The following is a 15,941-nucleotide window of genomic DNA, read 5'->3' on the forward strand; positions in this document are numbered from 1 at the left end:
TAATTAAGCAGATTACAGAGTCATGTTTATTTATTCATTTAAATATTTAGAAATCATAAATGAGAGAAATTGTGTCAAATTTCATTTTATTATGTTTGGTATTGTTCAACATTTAAGTTCTGGTCTGGCGTCAATGTGTGGCCCTTCATAGGAACTCTGTTTTAAATGAACAACAAATATTTATACTGTTTATATTTTTATGTGATTTATATAATAAATATTACTACATACAATTTAAGTTGAAAATTGCTTTACACTAAAACAACATTTGTTTAAATATAAAATATCTGTAAATATACTGTTTAAATGAGCCTATTACCCTTGAGGTGTGTTATAACTGTGTGTACTCAGATCGTGTCAGGATTGAAATCAGAGCTGTCGACTTGCCTTTAACTAGGAGTTTAACTTTCTGGACCAGTTTCTTGTTTTTGTGGCTCACAATCATGACGCTTCTGTAAACAGCAGCATCAGTAACACTGAAGAACCGACTTGAGCTGATGTAGATGTAGAGACACAGAAAAACCCTGTAAAAGATTGTGTTTTAGCAATTTAAAGAAAATAATTATTGTCCATTCTTATGTTCTCACTGCGACTCTGCCTGGAGGAAGTGCAGCAACAATAACACGTTTAGATGTTGTGGGTTGTTTGGACCAAAATGAAAGAAGAACCAGAGTGTGACGATCTCAAGGTTGTGTTGTATCTTAGGAAACCTCTAGATGGCGCTGTGTCATGTGTTAGTCAAAATGATTTAATAGGATGAATAGAGGAAGAATGTGTTTAGAAGCAGAGAAATAAAACGGTGACTGCACTGGGAACAATTGTATTATAAAATCATTAAAAGATAACAATGATGACCATCGTATATGAAGAGAACAGTATCTATAAAAATAAATATACAAAATAAACAAAAAGAGATAAAGTGTAGCCCGGAGCAGTTCCGAGCCCACAGCCATCTAGGAATCTCTGTACCATCACTTCCTTCACTTGTTAAAGTGAAAGTAACTCCTGCATCCTGTTGATTCTTCTGACATGAAGCTTTAAGCAGCGACTGCCAACAGAAACATAAACTTCTACTTAAATGATACTGAATCACGACTCATGTTCTTCTGTCTCCAGGGTAAGACTCAGTTTTCAGTTCTTTTCTTTATATGAATATTAATGTTTCTCTGTGGACTGTAAAAACAGCACTTCTGCTGGGGGAAAGCAGGAAGTGATTTTAGAGACAGGAATAACTGATCAGGAGCTTATACACGTCATAACTGATCAGGATCGTCAGTGTGTTCAGGTTCTTCTCCATGTGCTTGTGTTTTCTACATGAATAAATTCTCGCTCTTGTGTTTATTAGTGAACTGAATTATTTATTTCTTCCCCTTTATTAATTTGAAATTAAAACCAGCAGAAATTATGTAATGATGGTAGTGTGTGTGTGTGTGTGTGTGTGTGTGTGTGTGTGTGTGTGTGTGTGTGTGTGTGTCAGACAGAGGTGGGAAGTAGCGGAGTACAAATACTTCGTTATTGTACTTAAGTAGATTTTTCTGGTATCAGTATTTTACTCCACTATTTATTTTTTAGACAACTTTTTACTTTTACTCATTACATTTTTACACAAATATCTGTACTTTTTACTTCTTACATTTTCAAAACCGGTTTCGTTACTTTAGTTTTAATACATTGATTTGGTGAAATATATATATTTTTTATTTTCACTTTGTGGCAATTTCAGCCGAACAACTGATTTCCTGTTACTGCGCGTCTTTTTCAATCCGCTGGTGTATAAAGTCCTGACCCTCACTCACCACAGATGTAGACTAGTTTATGGAGATAAGAATCAGCAGAAGGCAGTAAGAAGTTTGGGGTTAATGTGGATGAGACAGAGGGAGTCAGTGATGAGAACATGACTGCGAACAGAGACATTCCTGATCATCATCATCTTTTCTCTGCTTGTGTTCTATATGTGGATCTTCAGCCTGGATACATTCATTAGGTAACAACATTTTTAATTAGTTTTGTAATAATATATATATATATATATTTGGCTGTCAAAATTAAAACTATTTTAAACAGCACTAAATGTTATTAACGCGCTATCAATTTAGCGCTCATTTCTGTTTTTACCATTTGTATAAAAAAAATAATAATTTAAATACATAAATAAATAACTAAATATAAAAGAGGCAAAAATAAAACCTCCAGAAAAACATACACTTATTTACGACGTCCCTTCTTTACTTAGATGTAAAATAAATAAATAAACTCCACCGAAAAATATTTTTAATCAGTAAAAAACTTTTGTTTTATTTCTGCGCCAAGTCTCAAATCAAACACCAAATCCACCATGTTTTACACAATTAACCCTCTGGGTGGCGTTTTGTGGGTTTTTCCCTCATAATGGTGACACGAACTTAAATTACTGTCTTTATTGATCGTACAGATAAAAACAATTCATCATTTAAATCTGTAAAATGTCTATAATTATATATATAAAATCTTCTTGACTTGACTTGAAGAGGTGCACTTTCTCCGGTATCACCTCATTAACTGTCCGTGTGGAAACATAGCAAAGGCTCTTAATGATGTCCACACGTCTCTGCACTGTTATAGCCTTTATATTTAATCACTGTACACATGCTTACATACATATCACATGCTGTACATATGCTACATATTTATCTTCACTATTTGCACGATTGCTACTTTTTGCACTTCTGGTAGATGCCAAACTGCATTTCGTTGCTGTGTACCTGTACTACGCAATGACAATAAAGTTCTATCTATCTATCTATCTATCTATCTATCTATCTATCTATCTATCTATCTATCTATCTATCTATCTATCTATCAAATATTATTATGATGTGAGGTCCAGTTAACAGCTAAAACAGGTAGAAGTAATAACTACTTTTTACTTAAGTACATGTCGGAGCCAAGATTTCTTTAATTTCACTTAAGTAAAAAGGTATAATCAGTACTTCAACGATAGTCAGAGGTTACTAAGAGTAATATTATAGAGGTGTGTAAATTAGCGAAGGCAATGTCCGATGCAGTAACATGCTCTGGCCCCATCCCAATGCGACGTGGTGATGTAGCCTACAGCAGGTTATGGTCGCTGAACTTCTGGATGTCCGAGTGGTGCTCCAAAAAGAATGTGGGCTTAATTAATTATTGGAGCATTTTTGAGGGCAAGGCTGGCCTGTTAGGGCGGGACGGTATCCATCCCACCCGGGAAGGTGCTGCTCTCATTTCTTGTAGTATAGGTCATAGTCTCAGAACAGCACTAGTTAACAAGTGACTGTCCAGAGCGAAGGCCAGGGAGCAGACAGACAGGCTAAACCGACCGTCTGCTAGCTGCACAGAGTCGTCACTCAGGATCCACCATATTGAGACTGTGTCTGTCCTCCGAGCAAAACCAAAATATAGGAATTATCAGAAAGTCTGTTTAAGTAACCTGATTAACATTAAATTAAATAGGACTGAACGCACAGCCAGCACCTCTGATCTAAAAATTGGATTGTTGAATATTAGATCTCTCACATCAAAAGCGCTTACTATAAACGAAATTATTACCGACCAGGAGTTTAATATAATGTGTTTGACAGAAACGTGGATTAAATCGAATGAATATGTAGCATTAAATGAAGCGAGTCCTCCTGGGTATAGTTACATACACCAACCCCGTCTAAATGGCAGAGGAGGCGGAGTCGCAGGTATCTATAATAATAATCTAAACGTCACACAAAAGACTAAACACAAATGTAAAACATTTGAAGTTCTTTACACCAACATAAAATATTCAGTGTCCGAAAGCAGGTCAAGTCAGTTAATTCCACTAATTATTATTTATAGACCCCCAGGGCCCTACTCTGATTTTCTCATAGAATTTGCAGATTTCATCACAAATTTAGCTACTTCTTTACACAAAGCATTAATTGTTGGTGACTTTAATATTCATTTTGATAATCAGGAATACTCCTTAAGAGCAGCAGTTGTGTCCATTCTAGAGTCAGTTGGAATTAATCAGAATGTTATGGGACCCACTCATAGTGGTGGACACACTCTCGATTTGTTGTTAACATTTGGATTAAAAATAAAAAAACTTAGTCATAATTCCACAGTCTGAAGCTATTTCAGACCATTATCTCATCTCTCTTAAAATCTGCCTCAGTCATTGCATTTCTACCTCACCACGCTACCGTGTTAAGCGTACTTTCACGTCAGCTACAGCAGCGCGTTTTATTAATAATCTTCCTGAAATTACGATATTAGATAGATCTCCGTCAGACCCCGCAGAGCTCAACTGGGCCACTGAATACCTAGAATCAACATTACGTTACACTCTAGATGATGTAGCTCCACTTAAGACCAAAATGATCAGGGAGAAAAAATGAGCACAGTGGTATAATGATCATACGCGCACCTTAAAACAGACCACTCGAAAACTAGAACGTAAATGAAGTCAAACAAAATTAACAGTATTTCAAATAGCATGGAAGGAGAGCCTCTTAAATTATAGAAAATCTCTTAGTGCTGCTAAATCAGCAAATTTCTTCATCCTCATAGAAAATAACAAGCATAATCCTAGATTTTTATTCAGCACGGTAGCAAAATTAACAGGGAATAAAAGCACTACACTAACATGCACACCATCATTAGGTAGTAATGATTTCATGAACTTTTTTTAATGATAAAGTTGGAAACATCAGGCAAGAAATCCAGACGGTTAATATAAATCCAAATTATTTTACAAGTAACCCTGTAGACAGCAGCATAATTATAGCAATCAATTACAAAGCTTCACTACTATTCATGAGAATGACTTAATTTCATTAATTTCCTCATCAAAATCATCAACCTGCATTCTCGATCCCTTGCCTACAAGTTTCTTTAAACAGATAACTCCAGAGTTAATTGAACCTGTTTTAAAAATAATAAACTCTTCCATTAGCACTGGTTATGTACCTAAATCTTTACAACTGGCAGTTATCCACCCCCTTATTAAGAAACCTGACCTTGACCCATGTCAGTTGTCCAACTACAGACCGATATTAAATCTCCCCTTTATATCCAAAATTTTAGAAAAGGTTGTAGCACAGCAGTTCTGCTCACACCTATGAATGAATAACATTTTTGAAATGTATCAGTCAGGATTTCGGCCTCATCATAGCACAGAGACGGCGCTAGTTAAGGTGGTAAATGACCTGTTATTGGCCTCTGATCAGGGTTTTGTCTCCTTACTTGTTTTGCTCGACCTTAGTGCAGCTTTTGACATCATTGATCACACTATACTACTTGCTAGACTTGAGAACGTTGTTGGAATAAAGGGAACAGCTCTCTCTTGGCTCAGGTCTTATTTGACTGATCGCTATCAGTTTGTTGATGTAAATGGTGAGTTCTCCACACTCTATGAGGTAAAGTTTGGTGTTCCTCAAGGATCTGTCTTAGGCCCTCTGCTTTTCTTATTATATATGCTGCCTCTTGGTGAAATTATTCATAAACATGGGATTCGCTTCCATTGCTATGCTGATGATACGCAGCTGTATATTTCAGCAAAGCCAGATGAGAGAGATCAGCTTAACAATGTTGAGGAGGTTGTAAAGGGCATTAGACAGTGGATGCTTGATAACTTTCTTCTGCTCAACTCAGATAAGACGGAAGTACTTTTACTAGGACCACATGCAGCTAGAAATAAACTTTCCGATTACGTAGCATCCCTGGATGGTGTTTCTGTTTCAGCATGTACGGCTGTCAAAGACCTCGGTGTGATTATTGACCCAGTATCACCAGGATCGCCTTCTTTCACCTTAGAAATATTGCTGAAATTAGAAATATGATGTCGTTACAGAATGCAGAAAAACTAGTTCATGCTTTTGTTACTTCTAGATTAGACTACTGTAATGCTTTACTGTCTAAGTGCATAAATAAGCTTCAGTTAGTTTAGAATGCAGCAGCAAGAGTCCTCACTAGATCTAGGAAATATGACCACATCACTCCTGTTTTAATCATCTCCACTGCTCCCAATCAAATCTCGCATTGATTATAAAATACTACTACTGACGAATAAAGCACTTAACGGTCTCGCACCGCAGTATCGGAGTGAACTTCTGTACCAGTATGATCCTCCACGCCTACTTAGATCAAAAGGTGCAGGCTATTTGTTGGTTCCTCAAATAATGAAGACTACAGCAGGGGGCAGATCTTTCTCTTATAAAGCCCCACAGTTATGGAACAACCTTCCAATCAGTGTTCGGGACTCAGACACAGTCTCAGTGTTCAAGTCGAGGTGAACTGGGATATTTGTATGCTGTCACCCCCTCACATTCACATGTTCACTCAGGTTTGTTGACGGTGGTGTGGTGGGTCGTCTCTTATCCCAGAGATCCCTCATGTCTGTGTTACCTTCTGGTTCTCCCTTTTAGTTATGCTGCCATAGCGAGTCTTGCCGGAGTCCAAACTGCACAGTGACATTAACTTTCATACAACAATAAGGACACATAATAATCTATATCCTTCTCTTCCTGTCACCCTGTTCTCTCTCTCTCTGTCTCTCTTTCTCTCTCTCTGTCTCTCTCTCTCTCTCTTTCTCTCGGTCGAGTTAAACATGCTCCTGAGGCTCCAGTGACCACTTCCCCTTTCCCCTTCGTGGATCTTCACACTTTGTCCAGGCCTGCCTCTGGATAGTGTTCTCTTCGACTGGAGGCCACTTTGTGCAGCTTGGGACGGTTTCTCATCAACACCTTGGGTGGTTCCATGAAATTCCGGAGTAAGAACGGGCGCTTTGAGGATGGATTGGACTGTGGTTAATGTCAACTGTCTGCTACACTGACTCAGGATTCAGTTCGCTTCTGATCATCATCACTGTACCCCGCAACACTGTATATCTGCTTCAAATGGACATTTGGTGCAACCCAGATGAGGATGGGTTCCCTCTTGAGTCTGGTTCCTCTCAAGGTTTCTTCCTTATGACATCTCGGGGAGTTTTTCCTTGCCACAGTTGCTCATCAGGGACAAACTTACTTACAAAGAACATATTTACTTTTAATCACCACATTATCTGATTTCCTGATTCTCTGATGTCTGTACCAGTGCTGAGAGAAAATATATTTCATGTTAATATTAAACTCTACACCGTGTTTAGTGCAGTTTGGGGTCTTATTAAAATCTATTACCTTGAACAGAATAAATATTTTACTGCAGTCTCTTCAAAGGCTCTGATCCATCAGTCCCACTGCTCTCTACAGTGACGTGTGTTCATTTACTCTCATTTGTTTGTTGGTTAGAATTTCAACATCCTTATATTTGACATAAAACCTGCTCGGTTGTTATTAAATTATTAAATTCAGTAAATTAAAATGAGAGATTTACTGAATAAAGTATTATAAATATATATTCTGTAAAATATACGCTGCAATTAGAACAATTTTAATGTAAAATTGACACTAATACAGTGAACACTTGTTTGTGTGATTTTCTGCAGAAGCTGATCTTCCACTTATATTTTTAATGTGTTTAATAATCTGCCTTTGTTTGTGTTTGTATCAGGAAATCTGTAAAAACTCCACACAAGTCTTCCAGGCATCATGATCCTACTTTCTATTACCATCTTCTGGCTCTCTGTCTGTGTGGGTGAGTGACCTGGTTCAAGTCCAACAACACACAAGTGTCCTAACATTCATTACAATATGCTACAATTTTTATAAAATGCTCCAAATCATGTAGATTGTAATGTTTCCCCCCACAGTCCCCCTTAGTGAAGATCCTTCCATTACTGTAGAAGCTCATGTGGGTTCCACAGCTCTCCTGCCATGTCACCTGCGTAAAGTCTTCACCCAAACTCCACATATTCGGTGGCATGCTGATAATGAGGTTGTGTTTGAGAGAAGCTTTGATGTTACACATGAGGGTCCAGGATATGAAGGACGTGTGGACATTCCTGAGGAAGAACTGTGTAAAGGAAACTGTTCTCTGGTGTTGAAGGACGTCAGATTCACTGATCACACTTTCTACAGATCTTTTGTGGTGGAACATGTGGAGGATACAAACACTGACAAATCTACAGAAATCAACAAAATTCAACTCGATGGTGAGAAAATTATTTAATATAAAAATATAAAGGTTGTAGTGTATCAGATAAAAGTTATAAATAAGGAACATCTATTTGCTCACATCTGATCACATGATTTTTATTTTCTAAAAAAGTTTTTCAGAGTGTATCAGCTCAGGTGGGATCCACAGCAGTGCTGCCATGTGACTGGAGACATCTGTCCATTGAAACACCTCATGTTGAGTGGAGTATTGGTCGTGAGATCGTGTTTGAGCGAAAGGGTAAAGAGTCATCTCAGGGTAAAGGATATGAGGGACGTGTGGACGTTCCTGAGGAGGAGCTGCTTAAAGGAAACTGTTCCCTGGTGTTGAAGAACGTCAGTGTTACTGATGAAACTCTGTACAGCAGCTACATTTTAATGACAGACAAAAAGAAACCTGTGTTGGTCCAGAACATTAAAGTTTCAGTCAGTGGTAAGTGGATGAGTATCAGATGATGCTGAATACGACACGTACAGTATCAGTTCCACAGTTATAAAAGAATGAAAATGACTAAACTCAGGTGAACAGGATTCTGGATTTAATGTAGATGTCAGTGTTTCTCAGTTCTGCTTGAAGCTGCACTACACAGTTTACTGTTTGGTTTTGTTAGACTGAGTGTGGAGAACCAACACAGTCTCACAACACATCGTCACATATCAACTTTGCCTCGTTGCTTTGGATGGCGTCGACATCCGAGGCAGAAGGTACCCCCCTTTGAGTCGCTTTTCAACGTAGATGGCCGTCCTATACACTTCAATGCAAATCCCTCATCTTCGGATTTTGACGCGGCCATCCGAGGCAACGAGGCAACGTCGATATGTGACAATGTGGGGTGAGACTTTGTTGGGAGAACACAAACCTCCTGTCCTGCATTTCAGAGTAGAAAATGAAAAACAGCACAACAGCTTCATAAACTGTATAAAAAATGCCAAAGCAAACAGCAGAAGTGTTTAAACACATGCAGGAGACTGAAGAAAATCCCTCATCAGATCAACACACACTGAAGGATGTTTGCATGTGATTGACACGTGTTCATGTTCCAGTGAAATCTGTCAGTTTGACAATGACATGATAGGAGTCTTATGAGCTTCATTATTTGATAGATTTTAACTTCTTGACAGTGAGTGACTGCACTTCTATGATCTTCTTGACGGCCATAAGAATAAAACCCAATGCAAGCAGGGGAAAGCTGCACACGCATAAGGGTCGAATTCCATACGACGTCTAAGTAAGTGGTTATCTGTGATGGAGAAAGTACACTCTTTTTGGCATTCAGCTGCAACCCCAGTTGCTTCATGTTAGCGAGAACAACATCTCGATGCCAGACCGCTAAGTGCTCTAAATGAGCTAATATCAACCAATCATCGATGTAATTTAAGATGTGGACGCAATGAAGTCTCAGGGGAACCAAAAATGCATCCACACACTTCGTGAAGGTGCGGGGTAAGAGGACTAAACGGAAGGACCCGATATTGGTAAGCTTCGGCCCCAAAAGCGAACTTCAGGAACTTCCTGTAAAATGGAAGGATGGACACATGAAAATATGCCTCCTTTGGATCTATCATGACAAACCAGTCCTTAGATCTAATTTGAGACACGACCTGCTTGAGGGTCAGCATCTTGAACCTGAGCTCCATTAGTGAGTGGTTCAGCTGACGTAGATCTAGATTAGGACGCAACCCACTGTCCTTTTTTGGAACTATGAAATATTGGCTGCAGAACCCGGACAATCTGTCTGATGGAGGGACCACCAACATGGCCTTCTTCCTCAGGAAAGTGTCTACCTCTTGTTCAATGACCAGAGCCTGCTCGGGTCCAATTAAAGTGGGACGCACCTCGTCGACCCAGGGTGGACGAGTCAAGTCAAGTCAGGTCAAGTTTATTTATATAGTGCTTTTCACAACAGACATTGTCTCAAAGCAGCTTTACAGAAATCAACAGTCAAGGTGAATGGTGTGTGTTTATCCCTGATAAGCAAGCCTGTGGCGACTGTGGCAAGTAAAAACTCCCTTAGATGTTATGAGGAAGAAACCTTGAGAGGAACCAGACTCAAAAGGGAAACCCATCCTCATTTGGGTGACATCAAGAGTTTGATTATAAATCTTTCAATAATACAGAACACTGGAAAGAGAGAACTAACATGAGTACTGGAGTATAAGATTATAAGTAAATGATCTTTCTACAGTCTTTGGTATAAAAGTAGGAGCTACTTAGCTCAACATTTGTGATCATCACAGATCCAGCAACAGCTTCTCCATGCCAGAGCCTTTAAACACTCCAGGAGGTCCAATGTCAAAACTCCACACATGCAGTGGGATCCAATTGGCACTGGTACGTCTCTAGATGGTTCAGGATGTTTGCGAGTTCGGCATCTACTTCTAAGTCTATAATCTTCATGAGGTGGGACGTGACTGGAGCTGGCCAAACCTCAGAAAGCCTCGGGATTGGGAGAGAAAGAGAAGCAGTGGAGAGCAATTAGCGTAGCTGCTGTTCATGATATTAACAGCACAAGTTGATAATGTGCATGTGATCAGATGTTCTGGAGCACAAGGTTATGATGTGAGACGTTTGTTATGTGTAGGCTTTGCTAAAAAGATATGTCTTTAATCTGCAGTTAAACTGGGAGACTATTCCACAGTTTGGGAGCTAAATGTGAAAATGCTCTACCGCCTTTAGTGGACTTTGCTATTCTAGGAACTACTAGAAGCCCAGAGTTTTGCCGGATTGTAGCGTGTAAAAAGACTGGAGAGATACATGGAGGCAAACCATTTAGTGCTTTATAAGTAAGAAGTAATAGTTTGTAGTCTATTCGAAACTTAACAGGAAGCCAATGAAGGGATGATAAGATTGGGGTTATGTAATCATATTTTCTTGACCTTGTAAGAACTCTTGCTGCCGCATTCTGAACTAACTGAAGCTTGTTTATTAATGACGCAGGACATCCACCTAGTAACGCATTACAGTAGTCTATTCTGGAGGTCATAAACGCATGGACGAGCTTCTCTGCATCGGATATAGACAACATGTTTCTCAGCTTAGAAATATTTCTAAGGTGAAAGAAGGTTGTTTTTGTAACTTGGTTGATATGATTTTAAAAGATAAGTTGCTGTCTAAAATAAATCCCAGGTATTTTACCGTTGATCTAGTGGTTACAGAACATCCGTCTAAATGCAGGTTCAGATGCTGGAGCTTCTGTATACTAGTTTTTGGGCCGATGAGCAAAATCTCTGTCTTATCAGAATTTGAAAGTAGAACATTATGGGTCATCCAATCTCTTATTTCCTTAACACACTCAGTTATCTGAGTTAATTGAGCTGTATCGCCTGGTTTAGATGAGATATATAGCTGGGTATCATCAGCATAACAGTGGAAGCTTATTCCATGCCTTCTAATAATATTTCCTAAGGTAAGCATGTATATTGTGAAGAGCAGGGGTCCTACAACTGAGCCTTGTGGCACGCCATAATTCACTAGCATTAGCCTGGATAGCTCTCCATTTAAATCTACGAAATGGTAACGATCAGACAGGTAGGATTTAAACCAGCTTAATGGCTGTCCCTGAATGCCGTAATGTAATTCTGTAAGCGATCTTGGAGAAGATCTTGATCTATAGTGTCGAACACAGCACTAAGATCTAGCTGTGTGTATCCCCCCGTAATATAGCAGGGGCAGGGAGGAACACAAAGATGGAAGGTGTGCTTAGTCTTTGTGCTTTTCTTATATATCTATATTTTCTTCTAACGTTACTACTACCATGAGACAAAACACACATACAGAAACAGAAGCTAATGCCGGCTTCATTCCATGTGCTTTTATAGCTTCCTGGTCATGACGTCACCCCGCTGGTGATGCTGCGCTTTTCCATTGGACGGAGTAGACACATGATTCAGATTGTGGACAATGCAAAAGCATTTCCAAAGCGTTGTAGATGCAGCTCGAGTTCCTGAAAGGAAATGATTTTCATTCCACACTGAGACCAATGGAGATGAGGAAAAGTAGAACCACCAGAATTTAAATGCGGGACAGGACTGGCAGAAATTATGCACTTTTATTTATAGGAATTTTGATGCTTTTGCAGTTATGACGTAAAAATATTTAGAAGAAAAGAATGAACAATAAAATTCTTATTTTTTCTTTTTTACAGAAAAATCTGAAGAGAGTAAAGATGATCCATCAGCTTCCTCAGGTGAGTAAATACCATATTTATTTGTTGTATTATTAATTATTATATGATTCATTAACCTTCTAAATCTCTATTTATCTCAGTCATTGTCATTGTCAGATAAAATTATCACATTTCTACCCAGACTTTATAATATTTTATTAAATAACATTTAAAATAAACTATTTGTGTCTCCATGTGAAGCTGGTGGAATAAACAAGGCAATCATCATCACTATTTGCATCCTGTGTTCTGTTCCTCTCATATTACTGCAATTTTCATATGGAGCTCCAGATCACAGAATAATAGAAATGAGATCTCAGTGTATCTCCCTTAAATCAACAAGTGAACACCAGTGAGATGCAGGAGAACATTTCTGATTGATGTTTACATGAAGCTGTGATGCTGAAACACCACAATATCAGTACATGTACACACAAAGAGAAGAATGTAAAACAAGGACCAAAAACCAACACAGGGCAAGAACTAGGAGCAAGGAAGAAACCAATGAGAATCACAGCAAGAACCAATCGACTTCAACAAAAACTTTACAAGAAGATGCTGAAAAAACTGGTTGATGAGACAGCTGCTACTGTCTGTACTGCTGAGTGCAACTAATAGCCAATTATTCTCAGGTGTTAATGTTTAGCAATTGATTAAATAAAAAGGGAAAATAGTAACCATGACTCACTGTACATCATTCTAAATCTCTAAGTCTCAAGCAGCGTTTTCAGATCTCTGTTTTTCAATGGAAAACATGTAACGAATGTATTTGCTAAATTTGTGTAAGCATTACACACAAACAACATGCATAAAAAAACGCACTACTTACATTAATATTGTAGTAACGAGTCACAAACACATCCACTGCTGCTGATCCCGGTTTACTAGGAAAGATAAGGGTCTAGTGAACAACATGCTCTAAAGCATTTTTGCTCCAAACAAACAATAGTGTTGTGATTTAGATGTTAATTCCTTTGTTTACGTCACAGAACTTCGGCTGGTGTCTGTGTTTATATATTTCTGAATAACTTTTACATAAAAAAACGACATTTGGTGGTAAAAATACTAATATGGCTGGTAGAATATAGTGTTACAAAACGGTTGAGACCACAAAAAAGTAAAAAAAAATGATAATATAAACGTAAAAGAGGGGGTAAAAATCTTGGGTGGAGACTCTACTGAGCCTCTCATTTCAAACCTTTTCTTTCCAGCCAGTAGCATTATGGAAACAAAATGACTGTTGGACAATGTAGCCAATAAGTGCAGGATTCTAACGATATATATGAGGATTTTATTCTCCAGGTGTGAGTCTTAGTTTTATTATTCTTTACAAACACGTGCGTAGTGACGAACCAGAAAGTGATGCAGCTCTCAGGTCAACACAAACAGCTGTTTATAGCTCCTGCTAACTGGACTTTGTTTACAAAAAAAAGAAAACAAGAAAAAAAAAAGGACAATCAAATAAGTTGTTTTATCTGAGATTTGCAAAAAAAGCAGCGATGCGGAGTAACAAAAGATACATGGAGATCTGCATCTGTAAGTTACAATAAATCTCCCTTTATAGCTTTATACGATTTTATTGGTTTTATTGCCTGTTTGTTTTTATAGGAGAAATGCTTGAAAAGTAAGTTTGTGTGCATGTGTGTGTGTGTGTGTGTGTGTGTGTTGTTGAGATTGGAATGGCCAGACATCAATATGAATGGCCATGACTGTAAAACAATAGCTTGTCTGGCTACCTGGCCATCAATATGAATGCCAACTCAACTCAAGACCACTCTGTGCAGCTGGGTGGTTCCATGAAATTCCGGATTAAGAACGGCTATCTCGACTATTTTTGCTTTCGGAAAAGAGCGCTTTTTTCCCTGTTTGAGGGTTTGAAAGCAGTGAGTGGAGGACATTCACCAGAACTACGAACACACACTACAGTAAACACATTAAGGTACGTCATTTCTCTATTATGGCGAACATCCAGTTCACTCAGTGTATAAAGTGTGACATGTTTAGTCAGTCTTTCTCCGTTGTTAGCGATAATTTTATCTGTGAGAAGTGTAAGCTAGTTTGCTCTTTGACGGAGAAGATCTTAGCATTAGAGGAGCGCATCCAGAGTCTAGAGAGAAGTAGTGAGTGTGAGAGCAGTCCAGGTTCTGCAGGGGAAAGTCTGGATGCCCTAGGTGAAGGTAATATTCCCCTGCCTCTGGCATTAGAGCCCTCGCAGCGGGGCGAATGGGTGACGACTCGGCGGCATACTCGCAAAGCCAAAGCTAACGCTAAGGCTTGCCCACGGGAGCACCATTCCTCTCCACTTCACGTGTCCAACAGGTTTGCTCTCCTCAGTGAAGCACCCGCTGAGAAACCTGAAAGAGCTCTGGTTTTAGGAGACTCCATTCTGAGGCACGTGAAATTAGCTAGACCTTTAGGGGCACCAGCAGCACAGGTTATGTGTATACCGGGAGCCAGGGCGCCGGACATAGCAGGTCAGCTTAGATTCTTAGGAAAGCACAGGTTCTCTAAGATAGTTTTTCACACAGGAGCTAATGATATCGCCGACAGTCAGAGGTTACTAAGAGTAATATTATAGAGGTGTGTAAATTAGCGAAGGCAATGTCCGATGCAGTAACATGCTCTGGCCCCATCCCAATGCGACGTGGCGATGTAGCCTACAGCAGGTTATGGTCGCTGAACTGCTGGATGTCCGAGTGGTGCTCCAAAAGAATGTGGGCTTCATTAATAATTGGAGCAATTTTGAGGCAAGGCTGGCCTGTTAGGGCGGACGGTATCCATCCCACCGGAAGGTGCTGCTCTCATTTCTTGTAGTATAGGTCATAGTCTCAGAACAGCACTAGTTAACAAGTGACTGTCTAGAGCCAAGGCCAGGGAGCAGACAGACAGGCTAAACCGACCGTCTGCTAGCTGCACAGAGTCGTCACTCAGGATCCACCATATTGAGACTGTGTCTGTCCTCCGAGCAAAACCAAAATATAGGAATTATCAGAAAGTCTGTTTAAGTAACCTGATTAACATTAAATTAAATAGGACTGAATGCACAGCCAGCACCTCTGATCTAAAGATAGGATTGTTGAATATTAGATCTCTCACGCCAAAAGCGCTTACTATAAACGAAATTATTACCGACCAGGAGTTTAATATAATGTGTTTGACAGAAACGTGGATTAAATCGAATGAATATGTAGCATTAAATGAGGCGAGTCCTCCTGGGTATAGTTACATACACCAACCCCGTCTAAATGGCAGAGGAGGCGGAGTAGCAGCTATTTATAATAATAATCTAAATGTCACACAAAAGACTAAACATAAATGTAAAACATTTGAAGTTCTTTACACCAACATAAAATATTCAGTGTCCGAAAGCAGGTCAAGTCAGTTAATTCCATTAATTATTATTTATAGACCCCCAGGGCCCTACTCTGATTTTCTCATAGAATTTGCAGGTTTCATTACAAATTTAGCTACTTCTTTAGACAAAGCATTAATTGTTGGTGACTTTAATATTCATTTTGATAATCAGGAAGACTCCTTAAGAGCAGCAGTTGTGTCCATTCTAGATTCAGTTGGAATTAATCAGAATGTTATAGGACCCACTCATAGTGGTGGACACACTCTCGATTTGTTGTTAACATTTGGATTAAAAATAAAAAACTTAGTCATAATTCCACAGTCTGAAGCTATTTCAGACCAT

At 39.0% G+C, this 15,941-nt stretch overlaps 1 protein-coding gene across 1 annotated transcript; it reads left to right on the top strand.

The window, feature by feature from the left end:
- The first annotated feature begins 992 nt into the window (after positions 1 to 992).
- On the top strand, positions 993 to 12,915 carry LOC124392547. Its single transcript, XM_046859685.1, has 6 exons — positions 993 to 1,117; positions 7,537 to 7,620; positions 7,736 to 8,077; positions 8,194 to 8,511; positions 12,224 to 12,265; positions 12,446 to 12,915. Exons 2-6 carry the CDS (start codon positions 7,575 to 7,577, stop codon positions 12,598 to 12,600), a joined length of 903 nt encoding a protein of 300 aa, XP_046715641.1. The 5' UTR covers positions 993 to 1,117; positions 7,537 to 7,574; the 3' UTR covers positions 12,601 to 12,915.
- Positions 12,916 to 15,941: the final 3,026 nt, after the last annotated feature.

Source organism: Silurus meridionalis, chromosome 10 (assembly GCF_014805685.1).
Source record: "Silurus meridionalis isolate SWU-2019-XX chromosome 10, ASM1480568v1, whole genome shotgun sequence".
Taxonomy (NCBI): Eukaryota; Metazoa; Chordata; class Actinopteri; order Siluriformes; family Siluridae; genus Silurus; species Silurus meridionalis.

Bases quoted from the DNA above. Each gene is read 5' to 3' on its own strand.
- LOC124392547 (XM_046859685.1), top strand. From the start codon at position 7,575: ATGATCCTACTTTCTATTACCATCTTCTGGCTCTCTGTCTGTGTGG. The intron at 7,621-7,735 runs GTGAGTGACCTG...TTCCCCCCACAG, and splicing joins CTGGCTCTCTGTCTGTGTGG to TCCCCCTTAGTGAAGATCCT. The intron at 8,078-8,193 runs GTGAGAAAATTA...TTTCTAAAAAAG, and splicing joins CAACAAAATTCAACTCGATG to TTTTTCAGAGTGTATCAGCT.